The sequence below is a fragment of the Chiloscyllium punctatum genome, chromosome 42 (genome assembly GCF_047496795.1).
Source record: "Chiloscyllium punctatum isolate Juve2018m chromosome 42, sChiPun1.3, whole genome shotgun sequence".
NCBI classification, from domain to species: domain Eukaryota; kingdom Metazoa; phylum Chordata; class Chondrichthyes; order Orectolobiformes; family Hemiscylliidae; genus Chiloscyllium; species Chiloscyllium punctatum.
In genome coordinates, this window is record NC_092780.1 from 53,655,560 (window position 1) to 53,679,852 (window position 24,293).

At 56.3% G+C, this 24,293-nt stretch overlaps 1 protein-coding gene across 1 annotated transcript in view; it reads right to left on the reverse strand.

Annotated features, from left to right (window-relative positions):
- Positions 1–1,652: 1,652 nt before the first annotated feature.
- The window catches only part of LOC140465570 (probable G-protein coupled receptor 139), a 99,859-nt gene continuing 77,218 nt past the window's right edge, over positions 1,653–24,293 (reverse strand). Inside the window, exon 3 of the mRNA XM_072561112.1 lies at positions 1,653–2,063. Within this exon, the coding sequence (XP_072417213.1) occupies positions 1,653–2,063 (411 nt within the window). The remainder of the gene's footprint in view (positions 2,064–24,293) is intronic.

A 24,293-nucleotide genomic window follows, 5' to 3' on the forward strand; every position in this document is an offset into this window, starting at 1 on the left:
ACTGTGAGCTTACTGTCTCTCCATGGATGCTGCCTGAGCCCCCTGTGATCTCCAGTGTTTCTGCCTGACATGTGACTCCAGATCCAGAGCAATGTGGCTGACTCATTTTCCTTGTCATCTGTGTGGAGGTGTCAGACACAATGAAGACCAACAAGTGTGTACATTTAATCTGTAGTCCACCACCAGCAGGAAGAAAGGAAACACCCGAGTGGCCAGTGACAATCAGTGCCCTTCACATCAAAGGGCAACGCTGTGTGACCAAACAGTAAAGGAGAGGGCAGGGATTAAATCAAAATACAGTGGGAGGGGGAAATAATACACTCCACTCCCAAAATATACATGGTCCACAGACTCCACAGAACAATGCACTCCACTCCCTGGCAGGGTGGGGCAGGGACTGGGCTCAGGAACCTCCTCCCCTGCATCTTCTCCCATCGCGCCCCCCCCCCCCCCCCCTCCCCCCCACCCCCGTCTTCTCTTCCCCGCCCCACTCAGGGCCAGGACCAGGACCATGACCTGGCATCGATGCCCCAGGGGTTTCCATAACAGGGCAGGGGTTGGGCCTGGGGTCAGGAGGTGCAGGGCAGGGATCAGGCACTGATTTTCGGGGCTGGGTGGGGGTCAAGGTTCCTGTGCTAGGGTGACACTGGCACAGCCACAGGGGCATTGTCATAGCGGGTTGGGACAGATCAAGGGTCTGTTTTTGGGGAAAGTGACAGGGTGGTCTCCACGTGTGTGGGCCTGGCATGTTGGGTCGTCTTTAGCATCTTCTGTCCAGCCGGGCACTCACTCCCCCCCCCCCGCTCCCTGCCAGAGGCTGAGGGATTGAAAGCCTCTAGCTTAGCTCCCACTGCTGAGGCTTGTGGTGTTGACCTTGGGGGAGGGGGAGTGGGTGCAGCAGTGCCACGCTCAGCCATTGGTGTGGGCTGGGCAGCCTTCTAGGTGGGGCAGTTTTTTGTGCCCTACCTCACGGCACAGGTGGCATCACATGCCATCCGCTGTCCAGAAGATGTGGTAGGCTGCACCCTCATGGAGGGTAAAGGAGTCCTCTGTGACCTCCTCCTCCCGGGCCAGGCAAATGAACACCTGGTGTCGGAAGGAGTAAATGTGCCGGAGGGCAGGGTCTTTGAGACCGAGCAAGAGCGGTTGGATCCCTGACCGGATCTCCCCCAAGGTTTTGAGGTGGGGAAGAAGAAGCTCACTGGGAATGAAAAGCAGGACACTGGAAATCACGACCCTCTGGGCCGTAACCTCCAAAGGGTCAATGGGCAGCTGTGTCCTGCCCACAGTGAGCCCCCTTTCCATAGCCAGGTGAGCCACCCGCTCTTTATTTAGGAAGAATACGGCCTTCCCGTACATCCTGGCCGCAGCAACTATGGCCAGTGGGCCGACCCACACTAACCATGGCCTTACTGCAGGTCTCAATCGTCATATCCATGTGGTGGGTAGGCCTTGATAATGGGGCGTTTGGTGAGGTACTTGAAGGTGGTCGGGGTTGTAGCTGGGGCTGAAGCGGCCGCGTCTAAGGTAGCGGCTATCCTGGTGTAGGTACGGCTGGGGCCTGCTGTGCTTGGTCTCTCCATGAGTTTTCCTGTGTGACCCCAGGTTTTCTTCCTCTGTGTGACCCCAGGTTTTCTTCCTCTGCGTGAGCCTCACGCAATGGTAATCTTGAGACTAGGAGGCTGAGGCAGTTGTACAGGCAGTCCAGAGTCCCACTGGGCCCGAGCAACAGCAGAGGATTTGGGGCCAGGCAGCAACAATGCAGGTAGGCCTGGGTGTGCCTGTGGCCCAGCTATCAGCAGCAGTCTCAGGTACAGAGAGGTCCCAGCCGGCAGCAGAAGTAGGCCTGGGTGCAGGTGGGACCCAGCCAGCAGCAGCGGAAAGGGGCCCCAATGAAAAGCAGTGGATGCAGGCCTGGGTGTGGGTGAGGCCCAGGCAGTAGTGGTCAGAGCAAGCCCCAGGTGTAGGTAGGCCAGGCAAGGTCCAGGCCCCATTAGTGGGAGCAGGCCCAAACTGTAGTAGCAGCAATGATAGTAATAGCTGCCTGTGCAGCTGAGGTACTGCTTCAAATAAGCAAAAAAGAGAAAAAGCCATAAAACAACCACCCACCCACAAAATAAACTCCTTACTGCAAAGGAACCAACAACAAAAATCAGTCTCCTCTTCTCTTGAAAGAGCAGAGTCCTTCCCTTCTCTCTCACACACTGGTCCAGCTCCCTCAGAGCCAGCTCAGAGAACAGAACCTCTGACCCTCCTGTTTAACTGCGGTAGTGTTTATTTTCCCCAGCGCGCACATTCTGTGCAGGCCAGTCCCTTGGTTATTTTTTTCCCCCGGGTTATTTTTCTGTGAACCTTCAGGTTCACACAATAGCATACCCACCCTCCAGCTCTCGGGGTGACCTATGAACCTTCTGGTTCTCAATGAGGCTGACTAGACCCATGGACACAAGACAGTGCAGGTGCTAAACACAACAGGCAACATGAGTCAATTATCAACCACCAAACAGGACTCCTTCCTGGTACAGAGTCCATTCCTAGGATCAGAGACTGTTCCAGTATAGAGTACCTTGTCAGAAACGGGGTCCACTCCTGAATTCAGGAAATGCACACCCCACAGCACACAGGTGTTCAGTCTCCATGGAGTCCTGGCCCAGCCTTGGAGAACTGGGCCCACTCACAGGAACATAGTTAACTGCACCTTTTACAATGTACTCAGGGGTTTGGTCGACTCCTGAAGGCAAGGTCTCTCTACCCCCCCCCCCAAACTCCAGGATACAGCAAGTACTCACCTCCCAACACACATGTTCAGTCTTCAGAGGTCCAGTCCCAGGGCTAGGCCTACCCACAGGAACAGCTCCTCTGCTCAGATGTTTTTCACTTTTCTTTCTGGTGTTTGGACTGAGCCCTTGTGAGAAAATACAAACAAAAAACCAAGAAAACTAGAGTGCAAGGGCTAAGCCCTGCCACAAAATCACACTGTCCTTTTCTCAAAGTAAAAGAGTAAAGAGTAAGACAGGCTGTAACCAGCCAGTGCCACAACAATCCCCTAATGAGGCCTGAGTTACACCTGAAACACTGGCTGTGTGGATCAGGCAGTTTAGAAATCAGTCCTCGATTTTATAAAAAAAAGGAATGAGTTTACAAAACTGTCTTTGTAAACCAGTCAGTTCATGAATCGGGCTTACCCCAAAAATCACAGTAACCAACAGCATCAGTCCACCCTGGATGTGGGCAGCCATCTGAGTCCGTCCCCTCCCTGATACAAAGGGATAGTCCTGGACACTGATCCAGTTCCCCCCGAGACAGCTCTCCGAATGAACAGGATATCTGACACTCCTGTTTATTTCCCAGCCCCTATGGTGTGTGTGTAGGTGTGAGACAGTGAGAGACCATAAGGGGCACGAATCTTTATTCTGTTTCCACCACCAGGAAGAAAAACACCCGAGTGGTCAGTGACAAGCCCTGCCCTTCACATCAAAGGGCAATGCTGAATGATCAAACAGTGAAGGGGAAGGCAGGGATTAAATCAAAATAGTTGGAGGGGGAAAATAATGCACTCCACTCCCTGCGGCGCCCACCTGTCCCTGAACAACTCCAGGGGGTTGGTGGACACTGCGAGAGATACTCTGGCTCTAATGTAAATCTCCTGGTTATTATTTTATTAAGCAATTACAAAACTGTTTACAAAATTAACCTTTACAGCTGTATACAACAGCAATGCTCCAAGGGAGAGGAGCAGCAAAGCCAGGCCCCAAACCCTACCGTTCAACCAGTTTACAGAGAGATGAGGATAAACCTCAAATCCCAATTCCACATAAAAGACAGCGACAATGACATTTCCACATAAAAAGCCAATCCAGTTACATAAAAACAGTGCAGACAATACAGACCCAGCAACTCCCACCTTCCAGCCACTCTAAGGCAGCCTGTCCCTATGCACCTTCCGGCTCTCGGTCCACCCTGACACACCTCTCGCCCACCTCTAGGACAGCCCGCAGTGGTACCTGCCTGGGGTGACAGCAGTCAGGACAGTTACCCACCTTCTGGCTCTCTGTCTGCCCCTGCGTACCATTGGGTTCTCACCCACACCAATGTGCCGTCTGGCCAGTGGGCTATCCTGGCACACTTTCCAGCCACCTCTGACAGCCCGAACCCTTCCGTGGTACGAGAGCGTGCAGGGTAGCCCACAAGCCTTCTGGATCTCAGCCTGCCCCTACGCACCTTCTGGTTCTCTGCTGCTCTGACACGTTCCAACCACCTCTAGGACAGCCCGTCCCGATTACCCCTTCTCGGGACGACAGCGCTCACAGCGGCCTACCCACCTCTGGCTCTCGGGACAGCCTACCAACCTTCAGGTTCACAGGATGGCCTACCCACCCTCCTGGCTCTCAGGGCGACAGCTTTTCAGGACGACCCACGACCCTCCCAGCTCACAGCAAGGCCTGCTAGACCCAGGGATATGCAAGACAGTGCAGGTGATAACACCAACCAACAACACAATACAGTTAATTACCAAAAAACACGAGTCCTTTCTGGTGTACACACAGTCTAGATATAGTGTCTTTAAAAATATGGAGTCCATTCTCAGGAACAGAGTCCACTCCAGTTGACCACATGCATGGCCAGAAGTGGAGTCAACTCCAAATTGCAGAGTCCACTCCCAAAGGCAGCAAATGCACAGCACACAGGTGTTCAGTCTCCATGGAGTCCTGGCCCAACCTTGGAAAACCAGGCCTACTCACAGGAACACAGTATATTGTAAAGGTGCAGTTAACTCAGGGGTTTGATCCACGCCTGAAAGAAAGGTCTTCTCCCAAACTCCAGGATACATCATGTGCTCACCTCCCACCACACACAGGTGTTCAATCCTCAGAGGCCCAGTCCCAGGGCTAGGCCTCCCCACAGGAATAGCTCCTCTGGTCAAATGCATGTCTTCCACAAGGGCTCAGTCCAAACACCAAAAATAGTGAAGACACATACAAAAAAAAACAAGGAAACTAGAATCCAAGGGCTAAGCCCTACCACAAAATTAACATTATCCTTTTCTCAAAAAGAGAAAAGGATAAACACGGGCTGTAACTAGCCAGTGAAACAACAACCCCCTCATGAGAACTATGCTACACCTGAAACACATTGTTAGACTCCTGATGTACCTAATCCGTCCTCACTAAAAGGAATGCCAGTTAACAAACTGGCTAAATAATTCAGCCAGTTCAGGAATCAGGCTTTCCCCCTCCAAAAAAGAAGGGAAACAGAAACCAAGACTAACATACTGACAGAGTCAGTCCCCTAAACTGAGGAGACTGCAATACTGGCTGGTCTTACAATCTCTTGGTTATTCTTTTTTACCCCCAAGTGGCCAGTGACAAGCAGTACCCTTCACATCAAAGGGCAATGATCTGCTGATTATTTTTTTTAAAAGAATAAAGGGAATAAAAGTGTCTTTTTATTTTTTTTTCTTTTACCTCCACACTACCACCTACCTGCAGTATTGCTTATTTTTTCCCCAGCACCCATTGTGTGTGTGTGTGTGTGTGTGTGTGTGTGTGTGTGTGTGTGTGTGTGCGCGCGCATGTGTGAGACAGTGAAAGACGCAAAGTGCATGAATCTTTATTCAATTTCCACCACCAGGAAGATAGGAAAACATCCGAGTGGCCAGTGACAAGCACTGTCCTTCACATCAAAGGGCAATGCTGTGTGATCAAACAGTGAAGGGGAGCGTAGGGGTTAAATCAAAATAGTTGGAGGGGGGAAATAATGCACTCCACTCCCTGCGGCGCCCACCTCTCCCTGAACAACTCCAGGGTGGTGGTGGACACCACGTGCTCCGTCTCCAAGGACACCCGGGCCTGGACGTAACCGCGGAAGAGGGGCAGGCCCGCTGCCTGGACCTGTTGATGGCTAGTTTGGCCAGACCCACGAGGAGGTCTTCAGTTCCAGGCTCCTGATCTTCAGGCAGCCGGTATGGAGGAGGTAGGTAGGTCTGAAGTGCAACCAAAAGCAGAGGAGGAGATTTTTCAGAAAATCAAAAAGGGAGTGTAAACGCCCCCACCCAATATATACATGGTCCACGGACTCCACAGCGCCACAGAACAAGCAGTTGGGCTGGGAGTCCGTGAACCACCGTGATCTGCGGTTGCAGGGGACTGCTGCGTGCAGTACCCTCCACCCCAGATCCCCGAGAGAAAGGGGGAGGATTCCCGCATAGAGAGCCCTCCACTGGGGATCTCCACCGCCCGGTGGCAAATGGGCACGCCAAGGCGTGTCCGGACGGTGGATGAGGGAGAAGAGGTGGACGGTGTGCAGCAGCAATCTATATAGGCCCCTCATTTTTACCCCCTGGAAAGGAACAAAATTAAAATTCCGGAGGCGGCTCAGGTTGTGGGGCACAGGCTCCCGCGGGAAGTACGGGACCTTGGGGCCAATGTGAAATTCCGTCCGGGCCGGGGTGAGCGCGGACGGGATCCCACCGCACACCTGAGCGTCCTCCAACCGGTGCACTACGGCAGGTCCAGAAAAACAGTCTGGAAGGGAGGAGCAAGGATAACACCTTCCTCCTCTCTGCCGCTCGGCGACCCAGTAAAGGGTCCTCAGTCATCGCCCGCACCGCGGCCCTTGTGGTTGTTAAAGTCCTCCCCAGGGGCCGGAGAAATCGAGGCAGCAGGAAGCCCTGCTATAGCCCCTGGGGGTTCTGGTAGGTCGGTTCGCGGTGTGGGACAGTTAAGGGGCACCGTTGGCTCCTCCCCTGAAGAGGGGCAGCGCTACAGGACTATCTGTCCCCTCCAAGGGCCAGCACCTCTTCCCCAGAGAGACAGGGGTGAATTTATGGGCCTTTCCCTCCCCGCCTGCCTTGGTCATGGGGCCTGAGGCCTCTTCCCAGCCTTTCCCTGAATACGATTGGCTGGGGGAAGGCAGGGGGCGTGGCCAGGGTAGGAAGGTCAGCTGTGTCACTTACTGCCACGCCCCTGGTTTATCAGGTGGCGGGCAGGGCAGGGCCCCAGTTCCCCCTCCGGAGCCCGGAGCCATGAGCCATGGTCGCTGCATGAGGCTGGGCAGTGGTGGATCCCCTCGGGCTTGGGGACCCCTGGGCCATGTGTTGCAGTGCCAAGGGTGGGTGTCTAAGCCCCAGGGGTTTCCCCATCGGCGTGGGGGGTGGATATGCGGTCTGTGGGGTTGGTGGGGCTAGGATCAGGTATGGGTTTGGGGGTCAGGGTTCCCACGCTGGTTCGACGCTGGCACGACGCTGGCACGGCCGCAGGGGCATTGTCATGCTGGGGCGGGGCAGGTCGTGGGCTGGGTGTCGGAAGGGGACAGGGTGGTCTCCCCATGGGCCGGCCTGGCCTGACGCATCGCGTCGCATCTTCTGGGCGGCCGGGCGCTCACCCCCCTCCCTGTCGGAGGCTGGAGGATTGGAGGCCTCCGGTGCTGGGGCCTGTGTTGTTGACTTTGGGGGAGGGGGAGTGGGTGCGGCGGCACCCCCATCAGGCATTGACACGGGCTGGGCAGCCTTCTGGGTTGGGCAGTTTTTCCGAATGTGCCCCACCTCGCGGCACAGGTGGCGCCGTCCAGAAGGTGCAGTAGGCCGCGCCCTCGTGGAGGAGGGTAAAGGAGCCCTCGGTGACCTCCTCCCGGGCCAGGCAAATAAACACCTGGCGTCGGAAGGAGTAGATATGCCGGAGGGCGGGGTCCTTCAGACCGAGCAGGAGCGGCTGGATCCCTGACCGGATCTCCCCCAAGGTGGTGAGGTGGGGGAGAAGGAGCTCGCTGGCAATGAAGGGCGGGACATTGGAGATCACGACCTTCTGGGCCGTAACCTCCAGAAGGTCGACGGGCAAATGTGTCCCGCCCACAGCGAGCCCCCTCTCCACGGCCAGGTGGACCGCCTGCTCGGTCTTTAGGAAAAATACGGCCTTCCCGTACATCCGGGCCGCAGCGACTATGGCCAGTGGGCCGACCACACTAGCCATGGCCTTGCTGCAGGCCTCGATGGTCATGTTCGGGTGGGGATAGGCCTTGACCCCCAGGCGTTTTGTGAGGTGCCTGAAGGGGGTGTGGTTTGCAGCCGGGGCTGGGCCAGCCGAGCCTAAGGCAGCGGCTACCCCGGCGTAGGTGCGGCTGGGCCCCGCGACCTTCGGGCTCGCCATTCTCGGCCGCTGGTGGTGGTGTCGGGCCTCTGGCAGCAGCAGTGGTGGAAGTTGCTGGGAGAGTCCCAAGCAGCGAAGGTGGAGACCTGCCTCAGGTGACAACAGCGGTGGAGGCAGGCCTCAGGCGAGTCCCAGGTAGGCCCTCGGTCGCTGTGGTGTGGGGCAGACCTGTTGGGGAGGATCCCCAAGGCAAGTCCCAGGCAGCCCCAAAATCGAGTCCCAGGCAGCAGATGTGGAAGGCAGGCCTCTAGCAGTTCCTGGGCAGTCCCTCGGTCGTAGTGGTGGGGGGCAGGCCTGTTGGGGAAGGCCCCCAAGGCAAGTCCCAGGCAGCCCCCAAAATCGAGTCCCAGGCAGTGGTGGTGGAAGGCAGGCCTCAGACAACAGCAGCAGCAGAGGGGGAGGGGCCCCAAGGCGAGTCCCAGGCAGCGCTGGTGGAGGCAGGCCTCGGGCAGCAGCAGCAGTGGAGGCAGGCCTCTCCTCAGGTAACAGCAGCAACAGTAGTGGTGGAAGTCCTGGGGAGGGGCCCCAAGGCAAGCCCCAGGCAGCAGCAGGGAGGCAGGCCCCAAGCAGCAACAGGAACAGTCCTCGCACAGTCACAGAAATGGTCCAATTTCTCCAGAAGGGAAGGAAACACTCGAGTGGCCAGTCACAACTCCAGGGTGTTGGTGGACACCCGCGTGCTCCTTCTCCAAGGACACCCGGGCCCCTCCTGTTTTTTTTCTTTTTTTTTTCTTTTTTTAATTTAACCCCCACACTACCGCCTAAGTGCTGTAGTGCTTATTTTTTTCCCCAGCACCCATGGTGTGTGTGTGTGTGCAGATGTGAGACACAGTGAAAAGACACAAAGTGCACGAATCTTTATTCAATTTCCACCACCAGGAAGATATGAAAAACACCTGAGTGGCCAGTGACAAGCACTGCCCTTCAAACCACAGGGCAATGCTGTGTGAGCAAAACAGTGAAGGGGAGGGTAGGGACTAAATCAAAATAGAATTGGAGGGGGAAATAATACACTCCACTCCCTGCGGCGCCCACCTCTCCCTGAACGACTCCAGGGTGTCGGTGGACACCGCGTGCTCCTTCTCCAAGGACACCCGGGCTCTAACGTAACCCCGGAAGAGGGGCAGGCAGTCGGCCCTAACGACCCCCTCCACGGCCCGCTGCCTGGACCTGTTGATGGCCAGTTTGGCCAGGCCCAGGAGCAGACCCACGAGGAGGTCCTCGGACCTGCCCTCCCTCCTCCGTACCGGGTGCCCGAAGATCAGGAGCGTGGGACTGAAGTGCAGCCAGAAACAGAGGAGAAGGTTTTTAAGAAAATCAAAAAGGGAGTGCAAACGCCCCCACCCAATATATACATGGTCCACTGACTCCACAGCGCCACAGAACAAGCAGTTGGGCTGGGAGTCCGTGAACCACCGCAATCTGCGGTTGCAGGGGACTGCTGCGTGCAGCACCCTCCACCCCAGATCCCCGAGAGAAAGGGGGAGGACTCCCGCGTAGAGAGCCCTCCACTGGGGATCTCCGCCGCCCGGTGGCAAATGGGCACGCCAAGGCGTGTCCGGACGGTGGATGAGGGAGAAGAGGTGGACGGTGTGCAGCAGCAGTCGATACAGGGCCCTCCTTTTTATGTCCCTAAAAGCAACAAAATTAAAATTCCGGAGGCAGCTCAGGTTGTGGGACACAGGCTCCCGCGGGAAGTACGGGACCTTGGGGCCAATGTGAAATTCCGTCCGGGCCGGGGTGAGCGCGGACGGGATCCCACCGCACACCTGAGCGTCCTCCAACCGGTGCACTACGTCGGGTCAGAGCACCGCCGTTTTAAGGCGTCGGATGGCGGTGGCCACGTACCGGACGTCTACCGCTGCCCTGCTCGCTATGTCCTGCGGCAGCGTCCAGCCCAGGCCCCCGGCACCCAGCACGTCCCCGACCCTGGTCGCCCTCGCCGCCACGGCCCTCCCCTCCGACAGCCACTCGAACCCGCGAGTACGGAGGTGCGGATTCCTGAGCAACGGCTCCCTGACGACAGCCGCTACTCCAGCCGGAGGGTAGGCGCGACGCGATTCGACCATGTTCCGGACAGTGATCAGGTCCTGGTAAAAGACAGGCAGCTCCTTGAGGACGACCTCCAAACCGTCACGGTCGACGAACAAGAGCTGCGTGTCGTAGTTGAGGTTACGCACCTGGCGGAAAAAATCCGTCGCCAGGGCGCACCACCGAGGAGGAGGCTCGACGTAAAGGTATCGCTGCAAGGTCTGAAGGCGGAACGTCGTGACCTGGGTGCGGACGCACACCAGCGACTGACCGCCCTCCTCAATAGGGAGACTCAGAACCTGCGCGGCGACCCAGTGCATCTTTTTGTCCCAGAAGAAGTCGACCAACGTTCTCTGGATGTCAGCGACAAAGCCAGGAGGAGGGACCAAAGTGACCGGCCGGTACCACAGCATGGCGGCCACCAGCTGGTTTATGACCAGCACTCGACTCCTGTAAGATAGCACTCGGAGCAGTCCCGTCCAGCGGCCTAGGCGAGCCGAGACTTTGGCCTCCAGCTCCTGCCAGTTGGCCGGCCAGGATTCCTCAGCCGGGCTGAGGTAGACCCCCAAGTAGAGGAGATGGGTGGTACTCCAGCTGAACCCCCGTAACTCCTCCGGCAGAGAGTCCACCCGCCACGGACCGACCAGTAGTCCGGAACACTTGGCCCAGTTGATCCTGGCGGAAGACGCCGCCGAGTACACGGCCTGGCACTCGCGCATCCTCCCCAGGTCAGCCGGGTCGGTGAAAGTGAGGAGCACGTCGTCGGTGTAGGTCGAGAGGACCACCCCCGTGCCCGCGCCGCGCAGAACCAGCCCCGACAACCACCTCCGCAAGAGGCGCAGGAAAGGCTCCACGCACAGGGAATACAGCTGGCCGGACAGGGGGCAGCCTTGACGCACTCCTCTCCCGAAGCGAAGGGGCGCCGTCAGGGACCCGTTAACTTTAACCAGACACTCTGCGGCGGCGTACAAAAGTCGGATCCGGGCGACGAACCGCGTCCCGAACCCGAACGCCCGCAGAGTCCCGAGCAGGTACTCGTGATCGACCCTGTCGAACGCCTTCTCCTGGTCGAGAGACAGGAAGGCGCTCGGCAGACCAGCCCGTCGACAGAAATGGATCAGGTCCCGGACCAGGTGGACGTTGTCGTGTATCCTCCGGCCCGGGATCGTGTAGGACTGATCCGGGTGAATCATGTGGGCCAGCACGGAAGCCAGGCGAGAAGACGACACCCTGGCGAAGATTTTGTAGTCCGTGCTGAGGAGGGAGACCGGACGCCAGTTCTTCAAAGAACGAAGGTCCCCCTTCGGCGGCAGGACGATGACCGCCCTGCGCCAAGAAAGGGGCAGCTGTCCAGCGTTTAGACACTCCCCCAGGACCTGTGCGTAGTCGTTCCCCAGGACGTCCCAGAACGCCCTGAAGAACTCCACAGTCAGCCCGTCCAGCCCCGGGGTTTTGCCCCTCGAGAGCCGGTCGAGGGCGCCGGTCAGCTCCTCTAAAGTGACGGGAGCGTCGAGCCTTCCGGCGTCCTCCGGGCTGAGCTGTGGCAGGTCCTCCCACAGAACTCTGCGAGCGTCCTCGCTGGACGGATCCGGAGAGAACAGAGCCGTGTAATAGTTTCGGACGTGGGCCCTGACGCCCTCCGGATCCGAGACGAGGGACCCGTCGTCGGCCAGCAGCACAAGGAGCTGCTGACGGGTGCCGCGCCTTTTTTCCAGCGAGTAGAAGAAGGGGGAGCCGCGGTCCAGGTCCTGCAGGAGCTGGATCCGCGAACTCACATACGCGCCCCGAGCCCCGACGAGTTGCAGGTCCCGGAGCGCGGCCTTCTTCTCTTCGTACACCCCGCGCAGGGCCGGGTCCGCGTCGGGCTGACCGAGGCGTGACTCCAGGTCGAGCATCTCCCTCTCCAACACCACGATCCTGGATTTCCGCCTCTTGGTCGACCCCCTCGCGTACTCCTGACAGAAGACGCGGACGTGAGCCTTGCCCACGTCCCACCATAGCCTCAGGGAGGGGAAGCTTCCCCGCTTCCTTCTCCAGCCGGCCCAGAAACGACGAAACGAGTCCCGGAACCGCTCATCCTCCAGCAGCAGGTTGTTAAAGTGCCAGTACGCGGAGCCGAGCCTGGCGCCGAACGGAAGGAGTTCCGCCCACACCAGGTGATGGTCCGTGCACGACACCTGCCGCGTGGAGGCCTTTGGAAAACAGGAGGCGTACGCCCGCGAAACGTACAGGCGGTCGATTCTGGACGCTCCGACCCCAGGCCTCACGAAGGTGAAGGCGATGGAGTCGGGATGGAGATTCCGCCAGACGTCCACCAGGTCGAAGGACTTGACCAAGTCCCCCAACCTCTTCCCCGACGCACAGCCAGTGCGGGTACCGCCGTGGTCCCTGCCCTCGAGGACGCAGTTAAAATCTCCCCCGAGGACGACGCACTGGTTCTCGTCGATGGAAGCCAGATGAGCGGACAGTTCTTGAAAGAAGCTCGCTTGCCTCGGCCCGGCCAGGGGAGCGTATACGTTCACCAAGTGAAGCACCGCGCCCCCCAGCCGAACCGTCAGGTGAAGCAAACGGCCTGGCACCGGCTCCCTGACCCCCAAGATCTCGGGCTGAAAATGCGGGGCCAACAGGATAGCCACCCCGCCAGATCTGCGCGTGAGGTGACTCATGTAGACCCCCTCTCGCCACTCCAGGAGCCAGGTGGCTTAGTCTCCCGAGGTAGTGTGGGTTTCTTGCAGGAAGCACACCGCATACCTCCCGTCCCGAAGGACCGAGAAGGTCTGGAATCCGCGCTGTGACTCCCTGCTGCCGTTGATGTTGAGGCTGGCTATAGTCGTCTGCATGTCGGAAGCGTTGTGCAACCACCACCACTACAGTTAAAACCAAATACAATTACTGGGAGGACGAGGGAGGGGCACAGGAGTCCCTCGCCCTCACCAGGAGTGCCCCCAGGAAGTTCCTGAGTCGCTTTCGCTCGTTGACGTCGAGCCCAGGCGCCTGGCGAGCAGCGTGGACCGACCAATAGACTTTTTCAAAAGAGCTCCAGCGGTCGAGCGCCAGTTGGGCTCTATCCCGGCGGCCTCGAGTTTCCTCGACAAATTCCCGGAGTTCCTCGAGGGGGATGAGGGGGAGATCGGCAGGGGGCACCTGGGACTCAAAAATGTCACTACAGACAGAGTCCGCGTCATCCCCGGTGTCCGCCACCGATCCCGAACCCTCCTCCGGGAGGTCGCCCTCGGTCGCCGACCCCTCCCCCACCGAGAGGATGGGGGCTGGTCCGGCGCCACCAACTGGCCTCTAACCCCCGGCGGCCCCACCCCCAGGGCCACCGGCGGTACCTTCCTCGGCGCACCCCGTCCCGGAACGCCCCGAGTTCGGGTCGTCGGGCGGCGGAGGCTCGGGGCCCCGCTCTCCTCCCGACACTGGGACGCCTGGCTCCTCGGGGAAAAGGTCATCCCCCAGGGCCAAGGACCCCGGAAAAACAGTCTGGGAGGGAGGAGCGGGGATCACACCTACCTCCCCTCCACCGCTCGGCGACCCAGTAAAGGGTCCTTTGTCGTCACCCGCACCGCGGCCCTCGTGGTTGTTAAAGTCCCCTCCAGGGGCCAGTGGAGTCGAGGCAGCAGGAAGCCCTGCTGTAGCCCCTGGGGGTTTTGGCAGGTCAGGCCGCGGTGCGGGATCATCGGGGGGTACCGTGGGCCCGTCCCCTGGAGATGGGCAGCGCCGCCGGCGCGCTGCAGGACTGTCTCTCCCCTCTAAGGGCCAGCCCCTCTTCCCCAGAGAGACGGGGGGATTTATGGGCCTTTCCCTCCCCGCCCGCCTTGGTGGTCATGGGGCCTGAGGCCCCTCCCCCCAGCCTTTCCCGGAATACGATTGGCTGGGGGAAGGCAGGGGGCGTGGCCAGGGTGGGGAGGGTCAGCCGTGTCACTTCCTGCCCCGCCCCTGGTTTATCAGGTGAGGGCGGGCGGGGCAGGGGCCCGGAGACACGGTCGCTGCGGGAGATTGGGCAGCGGTGGTCCCCCTGAGGTTAGTGCCAGGGTGTGGCTGGGTGGGGTGGGGCGGGGCTCGGGCTCGGGCTCGGGGTCCCCGGGGCCAGGAGTTGCAGTGCCTGGGGCAGGCGTCGCAGCCCCAGGGGTTTCTCCATCGGGGCGGGGGGTAGATGTGGGGTCAGGGTCGGGTACGGGTCCGGGGGTTTGGGGGTCAGGGTTCCCGCGCCGGGGCGACGCTGGCACGGCCGCAGGGGCATTGTCGTGCCGGGGCGGGGCAGGTCGTGGGCTGGGTGTCGGGGATGGGGATAGGGTGGTCTCCCCGTGGACGGGCCTGACGCGTCGCGTCTTCCTAAGCGCCTTCCGGCCGGCTGGACGCTCACCCCCCTCCCTGCCGGAGGCCGGAGGATCGGAAGCCTCCGGCTCAGGCTCCGGTGCCGGGGCCTGTGGTGTTGACTCTGGGGGAGGGGGAGTGGGTGCGGCGGCACCACCGTCAGCCGTTGGCGAGGGCTGGGCGGCCTTCTGGGTGGGGCAGTTTCTTCTAATGTGCCCCACCTCGCGGCACAGGTGGCACCGCACTCCGTCCGCCGTCCAGAAGGCGCGGTAGGCCGCGCCCTCGTGGAGGAGGGTAAAGGAGCCCTCCGTGACCTCCTCCCGGGCCAGGCAAATAAACACCTGGCGTCGGAAGGAGTAGATGTGCCGGAGGGCGGGGTCCTTCAGACCGAGCAGGAGCGGTTGGATCCCTGACCGGATCTCCCCCAAGGTGGTGAGGTGGGGGAGAAGGAGCTCGCTGGCAATAAAGGGCGGGACGTTGGAGATCACGACCCTCTGGGCCGTGACCTCCAGAGGGTCGACGGGCAAATGTGTCCCGCCCACAGTGAGCCCCCTCTCCACGGCCAGGTGGACCGCCTGCTCGGTCCTCAGGAAAAATACGGCCTTCCCGTACATCCGGGCCGCAGCGACTATGGCCAGTGGGCCGACCACACTAGCCATGGCCTTGCTGCAGGCCTCGATGCTCATATTCGGCTGGGGATAGGCCTTGACCCCCAGGCGTTTCGTGAGGTGCCTGAAGGGGGTGTGGTTTGCAGCCGGGGCTGGGCCAGCCGAGCCTAAGGCAGCGGCTACCCCGGCGTAGGTGCGGCTGGGCCCCGCGACCTTCGGGCTCGCCATCCTCTGCTGCCGGTGGTGGAGTCGGGACTCTGGCAGCGGCAGTGGTGGAGGTCGCAGGGAGGGTCCCAGGCAGCGACGGTGGAGACCTGCCTCAGGCGACAACAGCGGTGGAGGCAGGCCTCAGGCGAGTCCCAGGTAGGCCCTCGGTCGCAGCGGTGTGGGGCAGACCTGTTGGGGCGGGTCCCCAAGGCAAGTGCCAGGCAGCCCCAAAATCGAGTCCCAGGCAGTAGATGTAGAGGCAGGCCTCAGGCAACAGCAGTGGTGGAAGGCAGGCCTCCGGCAAGTCCCAGGCAGTTCCTCCAGTCACAGCAGTGGGGGGCAGGCCTGTTGGGGAGGGTCCCCAAGGAGAGTCCCAGGCAGCCCCAAAATCGAGCCCAAGGCAGCAGCGGTGGAGGTGGGCCTCAGGCAACAGCAGCAGCAGTGGAGATGGAGGTCCTGGGGAGGGGCCCCAAGGCAAGCCCCAGGCAGCAGCAGTGAGGCAGGCCCCAAGCAGCAACAGGGAGAGTCCTTGCACATGTGCGCGCACACAGAGTCACAGGCCTACACTGATCTGATTTCTCCAGAAGGGGGGAAAACACCCAACTGGCCAGTGACAAGCAGTGCCCTTCACATCAAAGGGCAATCAAATCTCCTGGTTATAATTGTTAACCAGAGCCTCCTGATTGGGGTTTTCAAGCCCAGGCCAATCAAGGATCTTGTAGCAAACACATCCCCACACCCTCCCCACTGTCCCGGGAGTGTGGGTCAGCTCCTCTTGTACCTTTTTCCTGTGACGTGTCCACCCCAGCTCCGGTCCCTCTGATGCAGACTCTAACACGGCCTGTACCGGACTGTAGTTCCTCTCCCTGTATCTGGAGCATCTCGAGAGTTTCCTCCTCCTTCCAGCGGTAATGGTATCGAGGCTGCATCCATCTTGGACCCTGAGGTTTCCTCACCACCAGCCAGAGGGGAGAGCCCATGGTTTCTGACAGACCTTCTGGTTGTTGACAGGGGCCTAGTATGTTTTGCTCCTGCCCTGTTTGTGAGGGAACAGCTTTCAGGTGATCCACGTGTTGGTTCAGGACTGCCTCACTTTCCCCAAACTTTGTAAGTCACGGACCTGACCTCACGTCGACCTCACCTCGTACCCATACAGAGCCATTTCCATGGTTCTGGCGCCAAATGTCATCCCCTCAATGAAATGATCTCCCTCGCTTCGAGGAGGCATGTGGCTGGCATTGGTGATCCTGCTGCTGTTTCACCCCAACAACCCTCCCCCAGTTTGGGGAAATATCAGGTTTAACCTGGTGCAGTGTCTGCTCCCCATCACCAACTCTGCTGGAACTATCCTGTTGTTGTGTCTGGGCTGGGCCCAGAATCGATCAGGAACCAGGACTGTTTGGTATCACGTGACGCTGTAGGCTGCTGCCTTAAGCCTGCCTTCAACATTTGGAACAGTCTTTCCACCAGACCATTGGACGATGGTTGCCATGGAGCTGTCCTTATGCCATTTTCCCACAGAATGCGAGTATTTCCTGAGGTCAATGATGCTCCACTGTTTACGACTGATGCTTCCTGGACTCTGTGTATTGTGAACGATGCTCACAGCAAATCCATTATCATCCCTGAGTTTGCTGAACTAACTTTGTGCATCCAACCACTTTGTTCCTGGTCATTGTCAACGCCCATTGTGCCCATGGAATGACCTGCATAGTCGATGTGTAACCGAGCCATTCCCACAAATGTGGGAGCTCAGCTGGTGGTAAGTTTTATCCTTGTTGGCCCTCTGGGCACTGCCCACCAATGCAGCTGTGTTAGCATCCAATCCCAGACATAATTCCTTGTTTGTATCTTCAACTTGGAAACCCCTGGATGACCCTGGTGGGGTTCAGTCAGTATCTGGTGATGACCTTTACTTGGACAATCCCGCTTGCTCCACATAGTAATCTGCCGTCCTCGACGGTGATCTGGTCTTGCTGGGATCGGAAAGGTTTCAATCCTGGTTGTGATGGCCCTTCTCCTTCCCCCATTCCCACCAGCTGTTTGTTTCACCAGGACAGGATCGTTGTGCCCACAGTCGGATATTGTCAGGAGAGACCGTAAGGGTGTCCAGGATGTTTTATACCAGAACGGACCCTTCCATGGGAACTGGGAGGCCATTTTATCCTTGTTGATCAGTGTTTTTAATTGATTTGGATGTTGCTAAGCCATTGGATTGTCCCAACCCACGTGGAGGGGGGCTTTGCAAGGTGGGCACTCTCCTGGTTATCAGCCTACAAGTTTGTTACTCAGGTCAGACCTTGTGGGACCCTTTGCTGTCTTGAGTCCACACACCAGCAGCAACTACAATGGCTGTCTGAGCCAGATCCTGAAGGACTCTTCAGCCAATGACCGAGGCTGGGCCTTTTTTTTGAGGTCCTGCTGAGGGCTGGCCTTAGAGCCCTCTGTTCAGGACATGCCCAGCTTGAGGCTGATTGTCTACACTCAAATGGTGCTGCCCAAGCTCAGTCAGACAGGTGAGAGTCCCCTTCCATTGGGATGGCCCGACAGCTCCCATGATGCACTTGCTGCAGTTTCTAATGACAAAGCCAGGTGTAGTAGCTGTTTGAAGTCCAGTTGGGCTTCAGCCGGTAGATCCTTCTGTGTGGTTATGTCATTAATCCCACATCCCCACGAACTGACTAACAGTGGGAAAGCTAGCTCCACCCCCTTGTCCCCCTTGTCTCCCAGGCCTCAGAACGGTCTCTCAGCATCTCCTTCAGTATTAACCCAAAACCACATGCCTCTGCCAGTCGTCTCAACCTCGTCAAAGATCTCGACTGATTCCCCGGTCCTCTAACAGCTGAAGAAAACCAATGGCGTCTTAAGAGTAGAGATGGTTTGTGGTCGTAATATTCCTTACTCAGCTGTCAATTCTCAGAAGGTTCTGGTATCTGGTGCCTCTGGGATCATTTAAATCCCTTGTGACTGAAAATGCTGTGGGTCTGCAAGCATTCCGAAGGATTGCTCATTGCTTTTCACCTGCCCCAGTGTCAGTTGCCCAGAAAAAATATTGCGTTGTTTGTGCATGCTGGGCCCAGTCTTCGACAGCAGGATCTCCCCTACCTATGGACGTTGTTATGTTTAATTCTTTCAAACCGGATACACGTCGGACCTGGTTCCTTTGTTGCTGACCTGCTGCCTCTATGTTTCTGAAATCCATTTGTAGCCACTCGAGAGCCTGTTTACCATCTTCACACCCCCACCTGACAGCACTGCAAACACCTCACTCGCCCCACCTACCAACTACCATTGGGGGGGGAACGACCATTACCCCCACAGTCTCTGGCCCAGTCATCTGCCTCACCGGTTATTCAAAATAATTCAAAAAGGCTTCGACGTCTTTATTGTTGAATTTTGGTAATTTGGAAATAATAGTCTGTCTGCTAATCCTGAAGGTTTCTCTTTATTTCCATCTTTCTAAGCTTCCTCGGCAAATTTGGGAAGTTTGTTCAAACCCAGAACGTTTTTCGCAATGTTAAAAGCCATTTCCCCCACCTTTTTTGATTTGACCAACCACAAGTAACCAAAACTAACCGTATATTTCCACCGAAGATTTCTTTTCAGGTCTTTGACAGTAATCCCCAAGTCTGTTTAAATCTATCCAAATCCATCCCGATCTGGGACCTGAGCCCCCAGACCCTGTCACCATGACCCCCTTGATTTACTTGGACAGAGTACACTGGCTGTGACCAGCCAGCTCCGAGTCAGGTTCCTGAACTGAGGAGATTCTCAATCCCCGGGTAATCCTGGTCAGCCAGGGCTTCCTGATTTGGCCCAGAATAACATCCCTCATCCAGGAGCTCATGGTCCACCAGATCCACCTGGTCCCAATCACTACGCGGTGGGGAGGAGGGGGGACAGTCACTGTGACTGTCACCCACACAGCTCCTTCCAGGGGGGAGCCCTGGGTACAGAGGGGTGCTGTCAACTTCCTTGTGACCATGATTGGGTTTGGGGTGCCCTATAGTCGCGGGCAAAGTCTCCAATTCAGCTGCATGGGGTATGTCCAGAGGAAGGGGGTGGGTGCTGTCTCTTTCTGGAGGTGGGTGAGGTCGATCAGGGGCTTTGTAGTATATTCCTGCCCCTTCTCCCATTCCTGCCCCTTCTCCCATTCCTGCCAGTTGGAGGGGTGAGCCGTAGGAAATCTGGGCCACACTTAAACAGCCATCCAGGAAAGCCAGTCTGTCTGTGTCCTAAAGTCGTTGTGCCCTAAAGTCCCTCTCTCCTACAGTGATCATTTTGTGGATGACCCACAATTCCACAGACCCCTCCCTCCCCCTTTGAGGTAATGGGAGACAAAGCTGTGGCCCCAGCTTCTGCCTTTGTGGGTTAGTGTGGTGTGGGTCATATCCCTGAAATCACAGACATATTGGACACAGTCTCCAGGCAAAGCTGCTGGAGTGTTCGCCTGGTTGGCTGCATTTGTCTAGGGCCTCGATAGGTCTGCCTTATCTTGCCTGATGGCAGGGAGGACCTCAGTTCCTGGTGTCAATGGGCTCCCTTCTGATTTGCTGGTTCTTGGTGGGTCTGAATGGCCTGAGGCATGTGACCATCAGTGTCCAATCAGTGCCTGCAGATAGATTTAATCAAATAACAGACATGGGTCTTCCCTTCCCCTGGGTACATGGGTCAGGGGGTGGGTGCTGGGGGCATAGTCACCCTGGGGAAAGATGGTGGGGCTCCCTGTCTGTGGGGCAGAGGTGGATCAGGTGAGTCTGGGTCAGTGTTGAACCTCTCACTTATCTCCATGGGGAGGTAGAACCCCAAAGGTGCCCGTTTAGCCCGTTCTGGGCTGAGACTGGTTTCTCCTGGGGCCTGGATTTGTTCCTGGAACTTTGTTCCGTGTTCGGGTCAGATGTGTATCGCTCCATGTTACAGACTTGGAGGAGACCGGTACAGTCCCTTGGAACTGACTGTAATGTTGTTTTCAATCTGTCAATGTAGAGTAAGGCTGTCCCCTGGTCCCCAGTGACCCTCCCCTCACTAGAATAAACATTTCCAAATGGTGGCTGGAACTGTTCCACATGGATCAAGCTTTCCTGTCACTTTCAGTCTTGTTGCTTTGTTGAAGAGCTTGAGCCTGTCATTCTGCTCTGTTCTAGAGTGGAGTTGATTTCGGGAATGCCTGGATCCCATGCTGCCTTCCCCTGGGGAGTCTGTCCCAGCTGCAGGCAGCAGCAATCACTGGGATAAGCTTTATAGCTTTTTTCCCCACTTCCCAATGGGCTTCTCCCCACAGCTCCTGGACCAGGCAACCTTCACCCAACGCCAGGCTGGCTCCCTGGCACATGCTGCCCCTTTGGGCCATTTCACACAGATATTGCTTCAGGGTGTCCTGCTGTTTGTGCCATTGGGATCCCTTGTCATTTTAACAGGTTTATGTCGTCCTTTAATCAATCCGGTTAAAAGGAAAATGAGGATCCGGTGTAGTCCCCCGGCCCGTGCTTTGCCTGTCCCAGTTTAAGGCTCCATGGGTGGTCAGTGCCAGTGTTTCTCATGTTCAGTTTATACCCTGGCCTTCACGTGGGGCAGCTGCTCCCTTCAAGACCAGCTCAGGCTGAACGTGCAAGATACCGGCAAGGAAGGCAGTTCAGGTTAAAAGGACGTAAAGGGTCACTTTGTACTGAAGCCAAAATGTTATCTGGAACGGGGGGGGGTCTCGAAGACCCTGTGGACACCTTAACCAATGTACACAGTATTAACTTCCCCAGGCACCATGGGGTGTGTTCGGAAGGGGCTACACTGCACCAGTCTACAGGCAGGGAACCAGGTCACAACTTTATTTGAACAAAGGTTTAGAGTTCACCTTCAGACTGTTAACTATTTATTTTGAACGATCTGATTCTTTAGAAACTGAAGCTCCTTCCCAGATACTGGGAGCTGGTCTTTCGAGTGTTTGTTCCTCAGGAAGGGCTGAATTGCCCTTTCACACTTCCTCATGTGTTCTGATGCCTCTAGTTGGCAATTGTCTGGGTTTTAGGATCTTGCAATGACTTGTCCCTGAGGCTGAATTATCTCTTGTCTTGGTTCACGTATTCCCAGCACGCTTTGTATTTTGGCCAGTTTGGATGCCCTGTTTATTCCAGTTGTTGTGCCTGTATTATAGAACATAGAACATAGAAGAATACAGCGCAGTACAGGCCCTTCGGCCCTCGATGTTGCGCCGATCCAAGCCCACCTAACCTACACTAACCCACTATCTTCCATATACCTATCCAATGCCCGCTTAAATACCCATATAGAGGGAGAGTCCACCACTGCTACTGGCAGGGCATTCCATGAACTTACGACTCGCTGAGTGAAGAACCTACCCCTAACATCAGTCCTATATCTACCCCCCCTTAATTTAAAGCTATGCCCCCTTGTAATAGCTGATTCCATACGTGGAAAAAGGTTCTCACTGTCAACCCTATCTGAACCCCTAATCATCTTGTACACCTCTATCAAGTCACCCCTAAACCTTCTTTTCTCCAATGAAAACAGCCCCAAGTGCCTCAGCCTTTCCTCATACGATCTTCCTACCATACCAGGCAACATCCTGGTAAACTTCCTCTGCACCCGTTCCAGTGCCTCCACATCCTTCCTATAGTATGGCGACCAAAACTGCACACAATACTCCAGATGCGGCCGCACCAGAGTCTTATACAACTGCAGCATGACCTCAGGACTCCGGAACTCAATTCCTCTACCAATAAAAGCCAGTACGCCATATGCCGCCTTCACCGCACTATTTACCTGGGTGGCAACTTTCAGAGATCTGTGTACATGTACACCAAGATCCCTCTGCTCTTCCACACTACCAAGTATCCGACCATTAGCCCAGTACCCCATCTTTTTGTTACTCTTACCAAAGTGAATCACCTCACACTTAGCTACATTGAACTCCATTTGCCACCTTTCTGCCCAGCTCTGCAGCTTCTCTATTTCCCGCTGTAACCTGCCACATCCTTCCTCACTGTCTACAACTCCTCCGACTTTCGTATCATCCGCAAACTTGCTCACCCAACCTTCTAACCCTTCCTCCAGGTCATTTATAAAAATGACAAACAGCAATGGTCCCAAAACAGATCCTTGCGGAACACCGCTAGTGACGGCACTCCAAGATGAACCTTTGCCATCAACTACTACCCTCTGTCTTCTTCCAGCCAGCCAATTCCTAATCCAAACCTCCAACTCACCCTCAATGCCATATCTCTGTATTTTCTGCAGTAGCCTACCATGGGGGACCTTATCAAACGCCTTACTAAAATCCATATATACCACATCTACCGCTTTCCCCTCATCTACCTCCTTAGTCACCTTCTCAAAGAATTCAATAAGGTTTGTGAGGCACGACCTGCCCTTCACAAAACCATGCTGACTATCCTTGATCACATTACTCTTATCCAGACGTGCATAAATCGTATCCATTACAATTCTCTCTAAGACTTTGCCCACAACAGAAGTGAGACTCACTGGCCTATAGTTACTAGGGTTATCCCTACTCCCCTTCTTGGACAAGGGAACCACGTTTGCTAGCCTCCAGTCCTCTGGCACTACTCCTGTAGACAAAGAGGACACAAAAATCAAGGCCAATGGCTCTGCAATCTCCTCCCTTGCTTCCCAGAGAATCCTAGGATAAATGCCATCAGGCCCAGGGGACTTATCTATTTTCACCCTTGCCAGAATTTCCAACACCTCTTCTCTACATATCTCAAAGCCATCCATTCTACTTATTCGTGCCTCAGTATTCATATCGACAACAATGTCCTGTTCCTGAGTGAATACTGATGAAAAGTATTCATTCAGTGCCTCCCCAATCTCTTCAGCCTCCACACGCAACTTCCCATTACTATCCTTGATTGGACCTATTCCTACCCTAGTCATTCTTTTATTCCTAACATACCTATAGAAAGCCTTAGGGTTTTCCCTAATCCTACCAACTAAGGACCTTTCATGTCCCCTCCTTGCTGCTCTTAGCTCTCTCTTCAGATCCTTCCGGGCTACCTCACAACTCTCAATCGCCCCTATTGAACCTTCACGCCTCATCTTTACAAAGGCCGCCCTCTTCCATTTAACAAGGGATTCCAATTCCTTATTAAACCACGGCTCCCTCACACGACCCTTTCCTCCCTGCCTGACAGGTACGTACTTATCAAGGACACTCAATAGTTGCTCCTTGAACAAGTTCCACATATCAATTACGCTCTTGCCTTGGAATCTACTTTTCCAATCCACACATCCTAAGTCATGCCTCACCGCATCATAATTTCCCTGCCCCCAGCTATAACTCTTGCCCTGTACACACTTATCCCTCCCCATCACTAGACTAAAAATCACCGAATTGTGGTCACTGTCCCCAAAGTGCTCACCTACCTCTAGTTCTAATACCTGGCCTGGTTCGTTACCCAGAACCAAATCCAGTATGGCCTCACCCCTTGTTGGCTTATTTACATATTGTGTCAGGAAACTCTCCTGCACACATTGGACAAACACTGACCCATCTAACGAACTTGAGCGAAAGCTTTCCCAATCAATATCAGGAAAGTTAAAGTCCCCCCTAACAATCACCCTATTACTGTCACTCTTCTCCTGAATCATCTTTGCAATCCTTTCTTCAACGATTCAAGGACTATTAGGAGGCCTGTAAAAGACTCCTAATGGGGTGACCTCACCTCTCCTATTCCTAACCTCAACCCAAACTACCTCAGATGGCAAATCTTTGTCCATCTTCCTTTCCACCACTGTAATACTATCTTTGACAAGCAAAGCCACACCCCCCCCCTCTTTTACCCCCACCTCTGACCCTACTAAAACATTTAAACCCTGGAACCTGCAACAGCCAATCCTGTCCCTGATCTAGCCATGTCTCCGTAATAGCCACAACATCGAAGTCCCAGGTACCAACCCACGCTGCAAGTTCACCTACCTTATTTCGTATACTTCTGGCATTAAAGTATACACA